The 20,197-nt window shown below is 40.7% G+C and overlaps 2 protein-coding genes and 1 long non-coding RNA gene across 3 annotated transcripts in view; 1 reads left to right on the top strand and 2 right to left on the bottom strand.

Annotated features, from left to right (window-relative positions):
- The window catches only part of LOC146509341 (uncharacterized), a 236,846-nt gene that overhangs the window by 1,034 nt on the left and 215,615 nt on the right, over positions 1-20,197 (top strand). The window lies entirely within an intron of this gene.
- On the bottom strand, positions 4,791-13,732 carry ppp1r14aa (protein phosphatase 1, regulatory (inhibitor) subunit 14Aa). Its single transcript, XM_085173966.1, has 5 exons — positions 13,631-13,732; positions 13,196-13,514; positions 9,644-9,724; positions 9,179-9,211; positions 4,791-5,964 (listed from the first exon to the last, which is right to left on the bottom strand). Exons 2-5 carry the CDS (start codon positions 13,484-13,486, stop codon positions 5,785-5,787), a joined length of 585 nt encoding a protein of 194 aa, XP_085030092.1. The 5' UTR covers positions 13,487-13,514; positions 13,631-13,732; the 3' UTR covers positions 4,791-5,784.
- The window catches only part of dlb (deltaB), a 5,944-nt gene continuing 4,241 nt past the window's right edge, over positions 18,495-20,197 (bottom strand). The window contains exon 7 of the mRNA XM_085173736.1: positions 18,495-20,048. Within this exon, the coding sequence (XP_085029862.1) occupies positions 19,351-20,048 (698 nt within the window). The 3' untranslated portion in view covers positions 18,495-19,350. The remainder of the gene's footprint in view (positions 20,049-20,197) is intronic.

Genomic DNA, 20,197 nt, shown 5'->3' with positions numbered 1-20,197 from the left:
TCCTTTTGAAGAACAAGACTTAGAGAAAAGAAGCTAAGGTGCTGTTCAGGTGATACGTAGTGGCTAATATACGCAAGACTGCACACAGTCCTGGGTGGGATATTGGTGAGAAACAGGACAGCTAGTTCTTAAGTGCTTAAGTAACTTTACTACGTATTAAAGCTATCTAAAGATGATTTTTTTTTTAAAACTGGAAGTGAAAAACAAAGTTATTATGCTGTTATACGTAGAAAACATAAAATTGTCTGCTCTCATGCGTTGCATATTCAAATCAGATTTTTTTTACAGAATCTTAAAAAGTACTGAAGGCAAAAAGCGCCCCCTGCTGACTCAACATCCTATTAACACCAGGCCTACAGTAGATGCGACTGATATATAATTTTATTGCTGCTTTTGTCTGACTTTCTGCTTTGGCTGTTTTTCATTATTGTGGTTTTTTGCCTTATGATGTGGTCATAATATTTCATATGATTACTTGTGGTCAGATGTGGTGGTTACTTTTTTGGAACCCAGGAGTATGTTTTTCTTTCATTTGTACTTTTTCATTAATTCAGTTTGTATACTTTGTTTCACTTCCACTATAATGAGAGGCTACTGCTTCATGATCAAGAACAAGAAACAGTGTTTCGTTTCATACCGCATGCGCTGCTGAAAAAATACTTTAGGTGCTTTAATAGTGACTAAAGCTTGTACGGTATCATGCCAAGCTCATTTCAGTCAGTTTTTACTCGGCTTCATTTTTAAATAATGACATTGAATAGAACAAATAGTAGCAGGGGAACATTTTTTTTGCTCTGATGGCAGTGAAAGAGAGTTCTCCTTTTGTTTGTTCATCTTTGTTCCTGCCAACAGAAACAGCCAAACTCCAGACAGTGACAACAATTGATCTTTTGTTAGTAAAAATTCAGAACAGTGACTCTAGCTGAGATGGTTACTGTGATGCATTGGCATTTGAATCCTTCAGTGTCTACATGGAAAAAAAATACTGAGTGTTCCTGATGAAGAAAGGAGACGAGTAGGGATGGTATTTATCAGTTGTGTCTTTTTTAAGAAGATGACCTCAAAGTTCATAAAATTAGTGTGACTGGCAAACGCTCAAAAGCCAGACATCAGCATTGTATTACACTTAGCAACTGGTGGGTTGATCAAATATGAACTGTGTATGATTTTTTTCCATGATATTCTTTCTTGATTTTTCTAAGCTGTTTGTTTGTTTGTTTGTTTGTTTGTTTGTTTGTTTGTTTGTTTGTTTGTTTGTTTGTGTAATTAGCCAGGATAGGGAAACTCTTCCAAAAATGAAAAAAGTAAAGGAGGAACGGTGAATCAGTTTGGGGTTTTTTTCTAAACACAAAAATGACTACCCAACTTTAAGTATATATGTTACAGACAGCTGTGGTGAAAAACAGCCAAACACAATGATTTCCACATAAAAACAATCATTTGAACTTAAATCTCTATCACAACGGAAACAGTCAGTATGAAATAATAGATGATTGCAGAGGATCAGACTTACCTGATGACGATGCCTTGCTGTGTTTCAGTCCAATGTCATCCTGGAGTGTGTTGGCTAAATGAGCTGCCAGGCTGTAGAGCGTCTGTGATGAGTGTGAGAGCGTGTCTGAAAGTCCTCACTGACTCAAGAGAGCAATGTTGCTGCCTGCGGTTTCCTGATTTCCTGCGGTTTACCCTATTGTGGTTGAAGGTGATATGTTTTCCTGAGGAAAGGCTTGTCCCGTCCTTTCTCCCCCCCACACACACACCACAGACCCCCACCCCACCACCACCCTGTCCTGATCAGCCCCCGCACCTTGGGCCCCAAGTGTAATTAATTACACTAATTGTATTGACCTTAAGGGTGAAGGAGGACAACACATCCCCGTGTTGTGTTCTACGGTTGTGAATCTCTCTGTGTTTGTGAGTGTGGCTTCAGTAGAAAACATAAAATGCGGATTATTCATTGTCAACAGCCATGAGGAAAAAGTCCCGTTCTTGCACTCTCACTTGAACGTCTTTGCATTACTGCAAAGTTTTAAGTTCATCGTAGCCACGACAGAAGTCTAATGCAGGACAGAACAATTGAAGAATGCAGTGAGTTTGTAGAGTTTGAGCACGTGGACGGTTCAAAGTATTGTGAGTTTAAAAAAAAAAAAAGCAACATGTCAACAAGATGCAGTAACACATGAAGGGCCTTTATTCACGCTGGCTCCCTCCTGCCACCCAGTGTGCAGAGAGGTGTAGTGCAGGGTGGTGTTCTGCGTTTAGTCCACTTCAGACTTGATGACTGATGGAATTTGCTCATTTTTACTCATGTTTTCCATTATGAATGTCTCTCATCATGATGATGGTTGGGTGAATTTCCGGTGTGTTTTGTGTGCTTTTGCAGCGTTTTCCTTATTGCTGGTGTTTTCTTACGTTGCAGTCCGTTTGGCCTTTCAGGGCCACCGTATCATACAGTCAGGGATGCTGTCCAGTATTAACTTGTTGTCTTTACAACAGGCTAGGCTGGTAAATGTATGTATTTGTATAGCGCTTTTACTAGTCCCTAAGAACCCCAAAGCGCTTTAGACAACCAGTCATCCACCCATTCACACACACATCCACACCCTGGTGATGGCATTGTACATTGGGCGCACTGACAGAGGCGAGGCTGCCGGACACTGTGAGGGCCCGGTGGCGCCAGAGGGCTACCAGTAGGCAACAGGTGAAGTGTCTTGCCCAAGGACACAACGACCGAGACTGTCCAAGCCAGGGCTCGAACCGGCAACCTTCCGATTACAAGGCGAACTCCCAACTCTTAAGCCACGATCGCCCCCAGCGATTTCGTCCCGAGCTGAAATCAACTACGCTGCAAACACAAAGTACAATTTAATGTAACCTAGGTCAAATATAAATACAAATTTGATTAAATGCACTCATAAAACTTCAAACCTAAAGAGGTTTTGCTCTAAAACATCTCAATTTTAGAGCAAATAAGATAAAAGTAACAGCTTTGTCAGCCACTGAAAACGACTGTGTCATCAATGTCATGTTTCAGATATGTTTTTATAATGTGCTATTTCAAAGGACGCATGGCTAATATGATATGAATATGTTGAACTTCAATTATCAAGATTCCTTTTGATTTGATTACAAATACAACAGCTTGTTAAAGATGAGCCCAGTCGCTAGCATTCGTTAATCATTCACAACTTTCAGATGTCTAAAAGTTGTTAACAGCTTCACCAGATTGTAGGTTTAGATTCATAGAATGTGCATTTATAATAGTAAAATGAGTGCAGTCAGCTGGAGTCTTTGAAACCATTAAAAGGTTAAAAGGTCGATACAGTTTAAATGTGTGTTTCCTAAAATGTGTTAAATATACAAACAGAGCCAGCAGGCTCTCAGTTTGAGGCCGAATTCTTGCTGTGATGAATTCGTTCCCACAAAGGTCAGGATGAGCCAGGATGTTCGCCACACAAAAGACCCCTGCTGGGACGCCAGGTAAATGTCACACGTTAGTGTATACATTAACATCGTAACATATTTGCAGTGCCTCTATGAGTACAAATAAACACACATCCTACAGCTGAATTATCTTACATTGCTTAAAGAGATCTTTTATTTGTGGAGATGGAGATTGGTATGTCATCTCGCTTCACCTAGCTAGAATTTGTATCGAGTACTGCTACAAGACTCCATACCAGAGCCTCCAGACATTCTCATGTCAAACCTATGCTGATCTCACTGCACTGGCTCCCCATTTAGATTCAATTCCAAGGTCTGGAGTTCATCTTAGGGCTCTGGATAACCCACCCACCTGGATGATCTGATATCGTCGTGTTGGTGTTGTTCCAGGTTCAACATTGCAAGTGACCAATCACATTATTGTGACGTTATTCTTTTGCGCACCAACCCATTCGTGCATTTATGAAATTCCAATGTTGCAAGGACAATATCAATTCTGCTTAGCGTTTATTAAAGGGTTAGGGTTAGGGTCCGTTGATCGGCGGACAAAGGCGGTTTCTCGCAGCTTAAGTACAGTTTTTTGTTTTACGCCGGTTTTTCCCGAAGTCGCAAAAGTATGACATCACAACATTCTGATTGGTCACTTGCAATGTTGATCCTGGAACAACCTTTAGTATGATGATCTGGGAACAACACCAACACGAGGATATCAGATCGTGCCACCCACCTACACAAGCAAACTTTTGCAGCCATGTCACCAGCAGGGGCCTCGGTTCTTCTGATCAGGGCTTTTTGTCAATTCCCAAAGCTCTCATAGAAATGATCTATGATCTATGAGCTCACTGGACTCTTTTTAAAATGTCGTTTCTTTCTTCTGAGCCTGAAAAAGTCACTTGGATGAGTGATGAAACGTTCCTTCCACTGGAAATGCTACGTCCAGATAAACAGTATAAACACTGGGAAAAGGAGTAAGTGGCCACCCTTACTCTCCCTGACATTAAGTTTACTTCCAGAAGTATTAGTCCAAGGGTTTCTTCAAGGTAATGACTGCCTGTGTTTCTACGGTGGTCTATGTTTTTCTGCCTCCTGTCAAAATGTTATTTACTGCACCCACATAGTTCCTCTACTTTTGAAATACTGCCCTTCAGTAGGGACTGCAGCACAAACTGCAAATTATATTTCCCCAAGCAGCTGGTGAGCTTTAGTAGTCCTGGTTGAGGAATGTTGTGGCCTTTGACACAAGCTGTTTTTTTTAAAGTTCATAATTCACCATTGAACTTATGTGTCCCGCATCCAGCTGTATATTAGACTGCACGTCTCAGCGGATTAGTGAAAACAAACATAACTGAACAAAATTATTTTATTAGAAATTTCTTCAGGAAACTTCAGGTTATTTTGCACAACTACAATTTAGTGAATATATCGACATAACTCACAACGTAGCAACACCAAAACTCAAACACAATCTGAATAACAATGAAATATTAAAAAGCTACAGTGGATAAGCAATGCAACAGGATTATTTCCAGTGTTACATCATACCAGTATGTTAGATCCTTATCCTTTTTCTGTAATCATGACAATAAATAACCACTGGAATTTACCAGCTGTTAAATAAGTCACACGTATGTGCATGTGATTGAGCGGTGTTATTTCTAAACTCATGTTCATGTGCTCTGTGACACAGTTCAGTTCACACAGTGAATTTGTTGACCTAGAAGCCACCCTTGGATGTCACTTCAAAATTTTCTGTCAATCCCGTTTTCCTTCATCAGTTACCACCACAGTTTCTGACACCAACTATATTTACGTAAGGAAAGTGACAAAGAGTACAAGTTAAGCGGTGTTTTGTTTTTCCAGTCAAGTAAACCTACATGTTTGTTTGTGTTTTAAGGAATAGTACGACATTAAGGGACATATAGAACTGGCTAGCCATAAAGACCAAAAATAGGGGGCAAAGCAAAGCTTCTTCCGTCTGAGAGTCACTCTCTCTCTCAACATGTACATCTCCTTTTTGAATCAACGTGGCAAAATATTTCTTGGCTGGGAGCTGAAACCAGAGCTGTGAGCAGGTGAGCTTAGGTGGTGCCGCCGGGTCAATGTGGGCTTCAGAGTGAGCCAAGAAGCCAATCTATATTTTCCTTTATGAATACTGTATTGGGTTTTAAAATTGAGTGAGATACAGAGGGACTTCAAGAGAAATTTATATTTAATAATTTTGTTGTTGTTTTCAACTATGTATCTAATGCTTCACCGACTTTGCCTTCTGTAATCCAGGACGACTGACTTCATTTCACAATAGTATCTGTGTGTGTGTGTCTGTGTGTGTTTATTGGGCAATCAGAGGGTCTGATTTTGCTCTTGGTTGTGGTGAAAGTGGTGCTGCTGTGGGTTGTTGAAGTGATAAGGCTCATGGCGATAGTGGCCATGACAGATGACAGGATGCTCGATGCCTTCGCTCTGCAGCTCATCCTTCCTGTGAACTCCTTGTAGCTTGACCACCAGCTCCTTGATGAAGGTCTGAGGGTGAAACAGAAACCCAGTCCGTTAAGAGATCTTTCACACTTAACAGCACAACCTAATCTCTAATCATTTCTGTCTATAATACACAAGATAGAGTATTTAAAAAGTATTCCATGACTCTGCCCACAAAACAAACAAAAAACTAAACAAAAATGGAATTTGAATCATAAATCGATTAGAGATGGCACGATACCACTTTTTTATGTCCGATACCGATATCATAAATTTGGATATCTGCCGATACCGATATGAATCCGATATAGTGTGTTTTTTAATCAGTAAAACTGTTTTTTTAATATCTTGCTGCTTTTTGTATAAGTTCATACTCAAGTTAAAAAACAACAACAACACTAAAGCTATTCTGTTATACCTGTATGTAAAAAAAAAAAAAAAAAAAAAAAAAACCCACACTGCACCCAAAATATTTCATAGATCAGCAAAACTGATCAATCTAATAAAGTTAAACCTACCCCATCCTCCCTATTCTGGTATTTTAAAGAGTACTTAGCAGAAATATTAAGCAACCTAACTAATAGGGTCGCAAACTCCCAGCAAAAGAAAATAGGGAACCACCCTCTTCCTCATGATGCTTAATCAATGTAATCAACTTTAATTTGATGCAGGGTGAAAAAAATTCACAGAAATAAATTATTTTTCGAGAATAATTAAATAGATTCAACATCTTTCTTCAACAGAATTGCAGACTGCACAGATGGTATCTTCCCAAAGGAAAAAGTACTACTACTAAAAAGTACTAGGGTATATTAGACTTAACAGTTACTATATACAGTAATGGACTTCTATACATTTTACATCAGATTAAAACTTTGGGTGTAAGATTCAGATAATTATTAAATAATTAAAAGCTAGATATTTTAAATGAGAATAAGAAAGAAAAGTATGTCTTTGTGCCCCCTTTTGCCTGTTCATGCCCTATCGGCCCCCCTGGCTAAACTTTGCTAGATCCGCCCCTGCACAGTTACCAGCCGTCAGCTACGTAGAAAAAGATCCTGGTGTAGAAAGTAATATTAAATAAATTCTAACAACAGCTTATCAAGCTTAATAGTGCTGCTGTTGTTCAGCCGCTGGTTTCCTCTTTCTGGTGCAAAGTGGGCCAAAAACTAAGAAGAGAGACGGACTCGCGACAGAAAAGCCGATCAGCTGATCATTAAGCAGCTTCACGATTGAAGTAGCAGCAGGAGAGTGAGAGAGAGCGAGAGAGAGGCAGTCGCTCCATATATCGGTTGTTAAGCTTAACGCGGGAATGCTTTACAGACATTCAGAGATGAACTTACACACTTGCTTTACTTCTCTCTGAGATAACTTCCTCGGAGATGAAATGTTTGCTAGCCGGCTACAAATACACACAGCCGCTCTATCACGTGACCACACTGCTCCGGCTCGCCATGTCGCCAAGTTTTGTGAGGTGCTTTTTTGATATTTAATGGATCGGATTACATTTTTTATTTCTCTCCGATATCCGATCCAGTAATTTAGGTCAGTATCGGACCGATACCGATACGTAATATCGGATCGGTCCATCTCTAAAATCGATTGACGATGGGGTTAGTCCTACCCACAGCACTCAGGCTTACTGCAGTTGATTTTGGTCTTTTTTTGTTTAAAATAAAAGATGACAGTAATAGCGCCTCCTTATGGCTCACTGACTGAAGCAACACTGGACAATAGTAGAATTTATTATAACTAGAAAGTAAAATGAAGTTACAATGAGCTCAATATAACTACACGCATGTACTGTGTAACAACTGCAACCTCTTCAGGAACTCAGTTATGCCTTTGCCAGTTGTAGCCCTGATTAGATACACGAGATTGGTAATACATTAAAGATGGGAACTTTTTTTAATCAGATATTTGGGTTTGTTTTTATAGATTTTATTTATAGGAGACCATAGTTGCAACATACTTTATATGTGGAACCATCTGGAAGCATCTGAATCTACTATTACAACCCTGCAGCCCTTATCAGAGAATCAAAAAACAAACAGCTTCTTATTTGATAACAATCAATTGTTGTGAGGCACGAAGCAGAACTAAATGTAGCGTTTAATAATTTTTCCACACATTCTTGTTTAAGAGTATTCAGTGTTCATATGTCCATAGATGGAAGAATGTCTCGAAGAGTCCCGGGAGAATGACCTCAAGCCCGCCCCCCCATGTTGTGATGTAGTTTGTTAAGACATGCAAAACCCAGATATATTGTGTTATGGTAACAGTCTAAGTGCAGGTGGAAAAAAACCAGCTGCCCCTGCCATGTATAAATACTCCCTGTCTACATTTGTTTACTGTGAACATTCATCAGAAGCACTAAATCTCTGTGTTAGTATCAGCTGTAGCTGTTGCAGGTCTTTTATATTCATTCATTAATTTAACCTATTTTAAAACAATATTCACCTATACGTGCACTGACTGTTGAAGGTTGTATGTGTGCTTGCTTCAGTCATCACTGGTGCAAACGTAACATCCATTCACAGCTGTCCACCATGGAAACTTTAGACCTGGACTGCTCACGTTTATTTAAGATAAACTTTGCAATCGATTTCTGCACAAACAGCAGTGTGGTTTTTGTCCCTTCCACTGTTAGTAGTGCAGACTGTACAGAAAAGATGGATGCAGCCACCGTGAAACCATTAACCGAGTCATGGACTAACATTTTGAAGCCTCAACAGCATTTCGGCTGCCCCCATGTTAATCTTTGTCGATCTTGTCAGGCACAAAGGCATCCACTGCCAAAAAAAATACTCTGCTTCAACATCTATTTTTCTTTAAATGAGATCATCAGTGACTAAATGCTAACAACTGAGATCATTAACTCATTAGGAAAGTGTTTATTGAAGTCATACTGCAAACTGAAAGCTTTACTTTTTAGGGCATATAGTCCATGGTGAGGAGAGGATATAGAAGGGAAGAAAAATGTTTCAGTGCTTGGATAAAAGTGAATCAGTTTAATCGAATCCATATCCAAAAAGTCTAATAAATTAAGTCTGGGACAAAAATGCAGCTCCTACACTGACTCTGTTTGTTCCAGAGAGCCTCATTGTTTCAATCACTGAACTGGGAAAAAAAAAAAAAAAAAAGTTGTTGCCGAGGAATGTGGAAGGACCGCAGGAAGAAAGACGGGCTGTAGCTTTAGTTTAGCTCACGAGCATGTTTGCATCAGTGCTTGTAAATGTAACTTTCAGTTTTAACTTACCTCTGTGTTGCTTCTGCACTTTTGAAGAACTTCCTGTTTTTAAAAAAGGACAGTGTTATAACAAACCTTAAGTTCACACAACTGTATAAAAACAAAAAATGTTTGTATGAAGATGATTTGATTTATCAAACTTATCGTTTTGACTCCGTTTTGCTGATTTCTAACTACTATTTTCCATTATTATTGTTATGTGGACATATCTGTAGCTAATGAGAACGTAGCAGCCCGTATAAAATTTAATTTGTATTAATTTGTAAATTTCTTTGTTCATTGTTACATAAGGGGGTTTGTCTTGAAGAGCGTCTACGTCTACCTGCTCAATTTTGGACTTGTATACCAACCTCATTAATGCACCTTGTGTTTTTTACTTTATTTATTTGGTCAGAAATAAAAAACAAAACAACACGTCCATTTATCTCATGCCGAAGTTGAAAAGTTAGCGATGAATGCAACAGGTCATATTACCTGCAACTTTTTGACTCGCTCCTCTTCATTCGGAAGGTCGAGCAATTCGTCAATGTTAACCTCCTCAGGCATGTCACTCTCCTGAGGGCAACACGTGGACATCGAAGTAATGAAAACACACATATGGAACGCTTCAGTGAGTCATCGTAGAAGAATGTGACAGATGCATGCTACAATACTGATTTTGTTATCCGTTGAAAGATCAAGTATCGTCCGTTTTCCTGCAGTTGGCACGCGCTCAGCTCTAAATGCTTTGTTCATCTGTTTCTTCCTTTAAGGGGCAACCTATGGCGTTGAAAAACTAGGCCAATGCGGAGGTTTCAAAGACTGCTGTTTGTCTAGATACCAACTGAAGCTGGGTTCAAGAGTTAGTCATTCCCCATAGAATCACATATTAATATGCCCAGCTTTATAGCATTAAAACGCACGTTTACAGCTTGGTACAAAGAACGGTTTCAGCCTCTGTGGATAGTTTCCCCCTTCATAACTATTTTGAATGAAATTCACTTGGATACAAAAGTTTGGGGGGTGGCCGCTTTGATTGCCAGGTGGCCAGAAATAGGCAGCTGGAGCTGGTTTAAATCTGCCTCAGATTAGACCTTATCTACTACTTTAAGTCATTACACTGGATCTTTACTGTGTTTGTGTCGTCGGTGCCTTTTGGAGCAGGTACTAACTGATAACTTAAGACTTTGTCCTTTCAGTTGTCAGTGGATCCAAAGTAACTATGATCATGTGAACAAAACGAAACACATCCATCAACCTGGCGATCACTACTGCAAACCAACCACCAGCTTTATCTCTCTGTAGTTACTACTACTACTACTTTCTTCATTCATAAGTTCTTTAAAGTATTTATTTCATTTTTTCAGCACTCTTTATTATTTATTCTTTATTAGTAGTACATTTTCATGTCTATCCTGATTATAATTAAATAATCAGGCCCCATCTTATCTTAATGACCTTGTAGTACCATATCACCCTATTAGAGAGTATTTAAAAGTAGAATGGGAGGCAGAGCCTTCAGTTTTCAGGCCCCTCTTCTGTGGAACCAGCTTCCAGTTTGGATTCAGGAGACAGACACTATCTCTACTTTTAAGATTAGGCTTAAAACCTTCCTTTTTGCTAAAGCATATAGTTAGGGCTGGACCAGGTGACCCTGAATCCTCCCTTAGTTATGCTGCAATAGATGTAGGCTGCCGGGGGATTCCCATGATGCATTGAGTTTTTCCTTTCCAGTCACCTTTCTCATTCACTATGTATTAACAGACCTCTCTGTATTGAATCATATCTGTTATTAACCTCTGTCTCTCTTCCACAGCATGTCTTTATCCTGTCTTCCTTCTCTCACCCCAACCAGTCGCAGCAGATGGCCGCCCCTCCCTGAGCCTGGTTCTGCTGGAGGTTTCTTCCTGTTAAAAGGGAGTTTTTCCTTCCCACTGTCGCCAAAGTACTTGCTCATAGGGGGTCATATGATTGTTGGGTTTTTCTCTGTATCTATGAAGCGCCTTGAGGTGACTTTTGTTGTGATTTGGCGCTATATAAATAAAATTGAATTGAATTGAATTATCCTTGATCACCCTGACCTGCTGCACATCCTTTCCAGTTCAAGCTCTCTGCCAAGCCAGTGCAAGTCCTCTCCTTCAGTGTCCAAGCTAGCATTAGCTCACTATAAGCATTTTCTTTTACTTTGTCTGTCTTTGCTGTATGTCTAACCTACCAGTACTCCAGTCCACTTTCTTCATCTATGTACCGATCTCAATTTTTCTGTGCCAGCTTCCTCCTTTGAATATTTTTGTGTACTTGCTCATTCCACTGCTGAGTCTCCTGGTCTTCTTTCATTTGTCCAGACGATACAGCAAATACTTCAACACGTCCGCTGTACTTTCCCAGTTATCTGGTAACTCTTCCCTACCCCCTAGAGCCTGTCTCAACTCTTCCCTGAACTCTGTTCAACAATTTTCTTCTTCAACTTCCACTATGTACTCTTTGTCTTTATTCACTTTTTCTTCAACTGGCTAATAAAAAACCATAAAAAGGAATAGGCTGAGATTAAAGAAAAGTCTGGGAATCACCAAAGTCAATAGGATTCACTCCCTGGGAATCATAATTTTTAGAATACAAACAGCTGATAAATTAAAATTAAATCTAACCGAAAGTCACCATTGGATGGTGACTTTCACCATCTGGATGAACATTTTCTAATATGATGGTCTAAAACATCTTCATACACACCACACCATTCAGAGAGTCCTCACACCCCTCAAGACTGAGCTAAAAAACAAACAAACAAAAAGTTTCATCCCAGGATAAACAGATCACACAAAACAACTTTTGCACAACTTTACAGTAATATTCTTACCAGCTGTCTGTTAGTCAGCACATACACAGCATGCATACTTACAGGGGCTTTCTGAATACCCAAGTTCTAAAGGTAGGCTACCTTTATGCTGAGAAAAGCGATTCAGCCATGTGCAAATGTCCATTTTAACAGTCACTAAGTTTAAAAGACTTCCTGAAACATTTAACCTCCATGTCCAAATAGTACTTTAAGCTTTAATAGCAGCTGGAATATTTACATTCAGCCTGCAAACTTTAATTGCATTGTTTAGGCTGTGGGGACCGAATGTTGACAGTGTTCATGTAATAGGCTACAGTAAGAGTGGTGTGTTCTGTTTGAACAAACAGCCATTGTACAAGCTGAGTGAAGGGACAGTCCACCCACCCATGCACCCATGCACACCAGTGCACTGCACTGCCTTTGTGATCAGAACCCTGGCACCTATAGGACTGCAACTCTATGCACTATAACAGCAACTCCTGTTTTTAGGCTTGTTTTATTTTTTAAAACAATGAAATTCTGTTCTTGAGTGTGACATGACCGTATGTTGCATAAGGTCAGTTCACTGTAAAGGACCATTTTTACAAAAACAAAGCATTTGTCTCACTCAGAAACATCTGCGTATGGGGATGATGAGAAAATTGGTATGTTTGCTCCTTTTTATTTGGAGAGATGACTTATCATTGGAACCATCTGAATGCCTTTTTAAAATCAAACCAGACTTTCATTATAAGTCTTAAGTCCAAAAACAAGAAACCTTCCATGCAATTCCTGTTGAGGGATTCTAACATCTTGTCAGCTGCTTCCCAGATGTAGAGTTCACCCCCTCCAGGGACATAAAACCAGCATTCTCCCTCCTACCCCCTCTTCCTCTTCTCCCAGTTCCACACTGCCCATGTAAGGCAGAAAGCTCCAAGACAAATACAGATTTGTGAGACGGGAACAGCAGCAGATCTCACATCTACAGGATGTTTGGCCTTGGAAGGACAACATAGTGCCCCACCCCTCATTCCCTAAACACCTCATAAATCAACAGAGACCTGAAGATGAGTCTCAGGAAAGTGTCTTCACGCAACATTCTTGTTTAAATATAACATTTTCCATTTCGCATTTCAACTTCTTCTCAACTTCAAAGCTTTTAAAACTTGTTGGACACGCAGACAGTACCGTGCAGTATCCTAAATCAGTTCCCTTCTCTCAGAGACACCCACCTGCCCCGCGTACAGTCTATCCAGGTTCTCGTCGATCCACTTCTCTACGTCGAGGCGTCGCTGCAGCTCCTTCCTGTTGTACTTCACCGTAACCCGGGCATGTCTCTTCGGGATGCTACGACTGCACTCTTCGCCGGCGTTTTCTTCGAGCGCTGCGTCTGTCCACTCGGCTGCCATCTCTGCTGTGGACTGGTCCGGCTGGTTTCTCGCCTTTTTGACGCGCACGGACGGGAGAGGAGCTGGGAGGCGACACAGCTCCCACCTTTTTTTCCCCCTTGTTCCTCTTGACATGTTTTTGTGATTTGAATCTTTGGCTTCTCTGGAACATAGAGCAAGTCACTGAACCATTCCGATTGTAAAACCTTTAATAAAAACAAGAAAAGAATAAATAAATACATGAAAATAAAAAAAGAGATATTTTCACTTTCTAATTACTCAGCTGTGCCTGGTTAACCGATTGCGTCACTTAAGCTCAACGTGTGTAAGCGTTCACGGGGGGCGCATGGCATGCACACCTACCACCACCTCAGGCACTTAGCGAGACCTCTGAAAGGAGTGGGTCTTTTCTCCTCAACAACTAATCTTTTTCCGCTGCGTTACGCGGATGCATCCATCGGTGTGCATTTACACAGAATGTTAGTAACTCTATGTGCTTGGAAAGTACACTTACATAAAAAGAGCATAGAAAAAAGTGCTGGAGTGAATGAGACAAGCTGCGTAAAGCTTTGAGTGCTCAGAGTATAAAAGCCTTATACAAGAAGTTCTCCATTTCATGATTTATGACATGAATCATCATCAGTTTGCAAATGTAGAATACATTTCTGACCACTAAATTCATGTGTCACTTTCTATAATCATTTGTTAATACAACAACACCTTTCAGCTATTCATGTATTTTTGACACTGGCTTTTTTGGAGAGTTGTAATGTAGATGTGTGTCTCTAAAGCACTTTGAGTCAGCTTTGTCGATCAAGTATCAATCCCATCACGCTAGTATTGATCCAATACCAATATTGGGCTGCCCAAGTCTTACATTTTTAACTTCATCACCATGCAGCACACATACACACGGTGTTGTAATGTCAGTCCGCAGCATCTTCTCTCCTCTGGTTATGCTGGCTTAATCTTAAGGGAATATTTTCTGACCTTTTTGTTTTTAGTCATCCTTCATATTACAGTTAAGGTGTCTGTGATTTCTAAAAACCACCCCTAAGGAGGAATATAACATCCTTGGAAACTATGGAAAGGTTTGAACATTAAAATGAAATCTTGGCAGAATACGTGTTTCAAGTACAAGGGTTTGAAAATCTGACTAAATGGATCGAGTTTATCATTGACATGGGCAGGTGACACGTGCACATTTAATTGGATTGTTTCCTCCAAAAACAGGGACAAAAGTCGAACTGTCAGCATGCAACACTCTCTCACGTCTACAATCAGGCAAACCCAAAATAAAATTCAATTCAATTCAATTCAATTCAATTCAATTTTATTTATATAGCGCCAAATCACAACAAAAGTCACCTCAAGGCGCTTCATAGATACAGAGAAAAACCCAACAATCATATGACCCCCTATGAGCAAGCACTTTGGCGACAGTGGGAAGGAAAAACTCCCTTTTAACAGGAAGAAACCTCCAGCAGAACCAGGCTCAGGGAGGGGCGGGGCCATCTGCTGTGATTGGTTGGGGTGAGAGAAGACTTAATCATACTTAAGTGCACCTCACATGTACATGAGGTAGATGAATGAATAATGTATGAGATATACTGGAGTGCAATACAGTATAAAATCATGTGTAAAAGAACATTTTCACAGGACTCTATGTGAGCCCATATGTATACCTCATGGTTGTATGACCATCTTTAGCAGCAACAATTTGAAGGGTTAGTTTTCTGAGTTTGTCAGCAGAGTGGGCGTGGCTCAGGAGGTAGAGGAGGTCATCTACTGGCTGGAGAGATGGTGGTTCAGTCCCTGCTGCACCTTACACGCTGACCAGGTGTGCAGGAGGGGTTGAGATTATAACAGGGATCTGCTCTGCTGCGATTTATGGTTTGAAAATGGTGGCACTGATAAAAAGACAGGAAGCCAAGCTGGTGGTGGCATGAAGATGTTAAGAGTTTCATTAGGAGTGACCAGGAGGGACAAGATTAGAAATGACTATATCAGAGGGACAGCTCAGGCTGAGCAGTGTGGAATCAAAGTTAGAGAGGAAAGGCTGAGATGATTTGGACATCTGCAGGAGGGAGAGTGGATATAGTGGACTAAGTTGAACATGGAGCTGTCAGGCAGGAAGAAAACAGAAAGAGCTCAGAGGAGGTTCATGGATGTAGGAAAAGCAGGACATGCAGAGGGTCGGTGCTAAGAACAGGATGAAATGGAGACGGCTGTTGTGACTCCTAATGGGATGAGCCATGAGAAGAAGAAGAAGAAGAAGATTTGATTGAGGAGCACTGAGCTGCACTTACCCTTTAAATTCTGTGGAAGCACTAAGAGTGTACTTTGTTCAGGAATCTTCCCAATAACACAGTAAAACTTTCTTTCTTACAACTATACTCAGTTTCCATTACCTTTCACAGCTTGACAAATGGGTTAAGGTTGGGTGGTTGTAGTGGTGATTGGATCTTATTCACCACTCAGTATTCCTGGTCTAGAAGCCATAAAAGAGGGAATGCACCCCCCCCCCCCCCCCTTCAACCCTTAGGGAACACACCATCTGTCAGCCTCTCTCTGCCACACAATGACATGGCAGCTGGAATCAAGCATCTCATATTTAGATTTATCAGACCAAGTTCAAATATCTTCTGGCCAAATGTCCATGATTCTTTGTTCTCATCTTGTTGGTGAACCTCATCAGTGGTTTATTTTCTTTGAAAGCCTGATAAACACCTGATTCTGAGACATGGCTGCTGTTAACTGTTGATTTCTCAGGCTAGTGACTCTTTTGTTTAGTATCAAAGGGAATTGTTGGAGATCTGGAGAAGTTTCATCACAGCATTTGGTGGTTATTATTGTAGCTGCAACTGACACTTTAAACATTCTTGAAGACTGGATGGACTATAATTTCTCTTTACTCAGCTGAGCATTTCTAATATGATTACTGCAGTAGTTGAATGAAGCTGTTTGCTGTATTTCAGCACAGCCGAATGTCTGATTAGAAGATAGAAATTAATGTATTTTTTGTTTTATTTTGCAGTTGTCTCAAGGCAGTTTATACTGTTTGGTAAAGACCCTTCAACATTAGAGCAAACACATGACAGCTATTAGGAGCAAGAACTCCCTTTAAAAAGGGAGGAGCAGATATTTTCCCCCACAATTTAGGAGATTGGCAAATTAATAATTCCCATTAGTGGCATATATGAATGCACTGGGAGAGAAATAGGGGGTTAAGGGGAGGCATTCGGTGCATCATGAGTCTGTCATCATAGCTACAGTAAGGGGCTAACTGTAAGCTTTATCAAACCAAAACTGCGAGCTGATTCCACGTGAGAGGGTCCTGAAGGCTTAAATCTGCCTCTCATTTTAGTTATTTTCTCATTCCAGATGTATTTACACCAGTAACATGCAGAGCTTTCATCAAGAAAAAACCATGGAGGAAATCTATAATATTAATTAATAAACAAACATGTGATACAGTTTCCTCACACTTTTTAGATAGCTGTAAAAAGGCCTCTCGGCCTGGGGCTCAGTCACTCTGGCGCAGCTGGGCACGTCACTGCAACCCCCCCTGGCTTCTGCTCCGCGGCTGCTGAGTGACCCCTCATCTGGGGCTCTCCTCAGCTCCTTCTGGGACAGTGGCACGGCTGCCCCTCTGTTGGTGCTCCTTGGTCTCTTGTGTTCTGAGGGCCTCTGGATGTCTGGAGTCTTGATCTCCTCCATACCTGCTTCATGCCCTGGAGGACGGGGCTGTGCCCCCCCCCCCCCCCCACACACCCTCTAGCAGATCATTACATGTAGGAACCTTTTAAAAAACAAGCGCGTCCATGCTCACAGGTGTACACACGGGTGCTCATACACACAAACTACACCCTTTTTGGCTCCTACCTCAAAGCACACTGTGCTGTCGATCTTACGTGCTGCACAATAATGTTTAATATTTAGTATTTACTGTTATATTCCCATAGATCATCATGATGTTGTTTATTGTATTACTCTCGTTTTCTTCTGCTTGTTTTCTTTTTTCTTTCTCAACAGGTGATCCAGGTGATTGATATCTTTTTTTGTCTGCTTATTTTGTTGTTTTTGGGGTTTTTTTGCCCTTTATCCCCGTCCCGCTGTTTTTCCCCCTCTTCCTTTCCCCCTTTTCTTTTCCTCATTCAAGTCTGTCCTGTATCTAGCAAGTGAAAATAAAAAAAATAAAAAAATAAATAAAATAAACAATAAAAGATGAATCAAATAGACCATTACAGCAAGGCTGGGATGGTCTATTTGGTAAAGTAAATCCGTTGGGCATCTTTCTTCGCCTTTAGACAATAATTCTGATGGCAAAAGAACCAAACGGGACAGGCAAAAAAAAAAAAAAAAAGATAGCTGTAAAAACACCGTCCTACATATCGTCTTTTAACTATGTCGCAGTGTTTATACATAAATTCTGTCCTGCAGCTGTTGTAGTTCGTACTTTCAGTCTCACTTTAACATAAAAATCCAGAAGTGTTTGAGCTACCCGATCATTTCTTTACATTTTGCCTCCAAGGAGACAGAATCACTTCTATTGTAATTGCTATCTTTAGTTACTTTCTTACAAAAACACCTCATTTCTTCTGATTTCTTTAGTTGAATCTATGAAAAGTGCCAAACAGAACACAGATTGATGGGTATAAAATAGCATCGGCAAGTTCATTCCTGAAGAGCTATGAACTAAAAACTTGCTGTATCTCAGCAAAGTGTGCAGTGTGTTCCTGGAAAAGAATCTGAGGAAGCAGAAAAATTGGAAGGCAAAATAAACTGAACAGCATCTGTTCAGTTAACAGAAGCCTCATCAGGAATGGTCACAGCGGTAGGGTGGCTGCTAAGAAGCCATTCTTAAGGAAGAGAAACAGGGAGAAAGGTCTGAGGTCAGCCAAAGCACACAAGAACCGGACTGATAGTCACTGGTTTGAAATTTCTGTGTGTGAGTGCAATGAAGATGCATTTTTCAGCATCTTGACCTTTTTTTTTAGAGAGAATTAGTAAATAGTTAAACTAGTTTATTTAAAAATATATATTTGACCTCTGTCATTGCCTCCTAGATCAACCAGAATATAAATCACCACGGATACCACGTAAAACAGGACTGTTCAAGCCTGTGGAACAGAATCCTAAAACCTCAGATCGCTTTAAAGCAAAGTTTTATTTCACATCACAACCATGAAATAATGAACTTACAAATAAATAATATGAATGAAAAGATGCAACATAAAACAAACTTTGGCATGAACTCAAAATGGCACATGAACACCAGTACTATATTATATATATTTATATAAATTACAGTGATGGCTGACGTTATGTGAAAAAGCACATTCTCATTATATCCCTGCCCATCATATCTTTGGGATATCTCACACAGCCTACAAAACATCCATGCACAGCATCAAGCATCGGTCTTCATTTAGCATCGTATAAATATATCTCTACATCTGTGACAAAGTGAAACCATAAACACGAGTTTTCAAATAAATAAATAATAATTAATAATAAAAGGATAAAAAAAATGATGGTACGCACAACAAGGAAATAATGGCAAAAGGAAGATTGAAAAGCAAAAGAAAATTTGAGTGTTTAAAAAAAAACAACAACAACAAAGTGAACATATTCAAAAGAATAACCCAGCAAAACACATCTGGGCCAGTTTTCCAAAAGAGGAATGGATATCGGATCTTCCTGTATTTGGTTTTGTGTTTTAGGTCCTATGAACAGTGGATCATATTATTTGTCTCTTTGGGTCTTACACATGGAAGAGCTTGGCCCCGGATACCTTCTCAGTAATAAATCATCTCTACCAGAATAGTTTATTTGTCACAATTTTGCTTTTTTCAGTGATGTTTATGTTGGTTTGTGAGCACGAGTGGTTTCCACCTCGTGGATTTACTCCTTCCCTCACTGTACACATCGAAAGAGGAGCAACAAGTGCTAATGTGTTTCTTTCCCTGTTTTTCAAATCTGTGCTTTGTCGCTTTTCATCTCAGTCCTGCCTCATCTCTCCACATGAAGTCCTGACGCTCCCCTCTGGAGAGGCTGTTCTCCACAGGGTTGTGCCTGTAGCCGGGTCTGCCGTCTGGGCAGAGGGAGAGGCTGAGACGGGCTGTGCTGTTGCTGATCTTGAAGAGGCCATTGGGGCCGAGGAAGGCGTCTCTTTCGCTTCCACCCAGGTTGTTGACTGTCTCCAAGTCATTATAAACTGCAGTGTCTCTTAGCTGCTTCCTTCCCTGCATTCTCCTCCTCCTCCTCAAGTAGAGGATCCCTGCAACCAGGACTAGTACCAGAATAGCCAGAGCGCAGGAGAGGGTGAGGGTAGTAGATGAGGGTTGGGAGGTTTGACGCAAAGCTGGCTTGAAACTGGGCTGAAGCGTGAACTCACAACTGGGACCCATAAAGCCCTTGGGGCACTGGCACACGGGCCCAGTGAAATGGGTGAAACAAGTGCCACCGTTCTGACAGGGATGGGCGCCACAGGCATCTGAGCGCACGCTGCAGTTCTTGCCAGTGTATCCCAGAGTACAGGAGCAGGTGTAGTCATTTACACCATCTTGGCAGGTTCCAGCATTCTGGCAGGGACTTGAGGCGCAGTCGTCAATGTTAACCTGGCAGTTGGCACCCGTGAAGCCTGCCTGACAACGACACAAGATGCTCTGGCCGAGATCCAGACACTCGCCGCCTGCAGAAGAGAGAAACACTCTGTTCAGCATCCATTAAATCAGAAGGTGGCCAGTCGTTTAAAGAAGGAGTGTTAATTGGATTACGTTTGCTACAAGGGCATTCATGCAGAAGTGCTGAGAGTCACACTTCACCACCGAAGAAGAGCCA

The sequence above is a fragment of the Neolamprologus multifasciatus genome, chromosome 10 (assembly GCF_963576455.1).
Source record: "Neolamprologus multifasciatus chromosome 10, fNeoMul1.2, whole genome shotgun sequence".
Taxonomy (NCBI): Eukaryota; Metazoa; Chordata; class Actinopteri; order Cichliformes; family Cichlidae; genus Neolamprologus; species Neolamprologus multifasciatus.
This window is presented reverse-complemented; position numbering and strand designations above follow the sequence as displayed.

Coding starts and splice junctions, on each gene's coding strand:
- ppp1r14aa (XM_085173966.1), bottom strand. CDS start 13,486: ATGTCAAGAGGAACAAGGGGGAAAAAAAGGTGGGAGCTGTGTCGCCTC. Junction 9,725..13,195: donor ATAGACTGTACGCGGGGCAG/GTGGGTGTCTCT, acceptor TGTTGCCCTCAG/GAGAGTGACATGCCTGAGGA. Junction 9,212..9,643: donor AGCGAGTCAAAAAGTTGCAG/GTAATATGACCT, acceptor TTTTAAAAACAG/GAAGTTCTTCAAAAGTGCAG.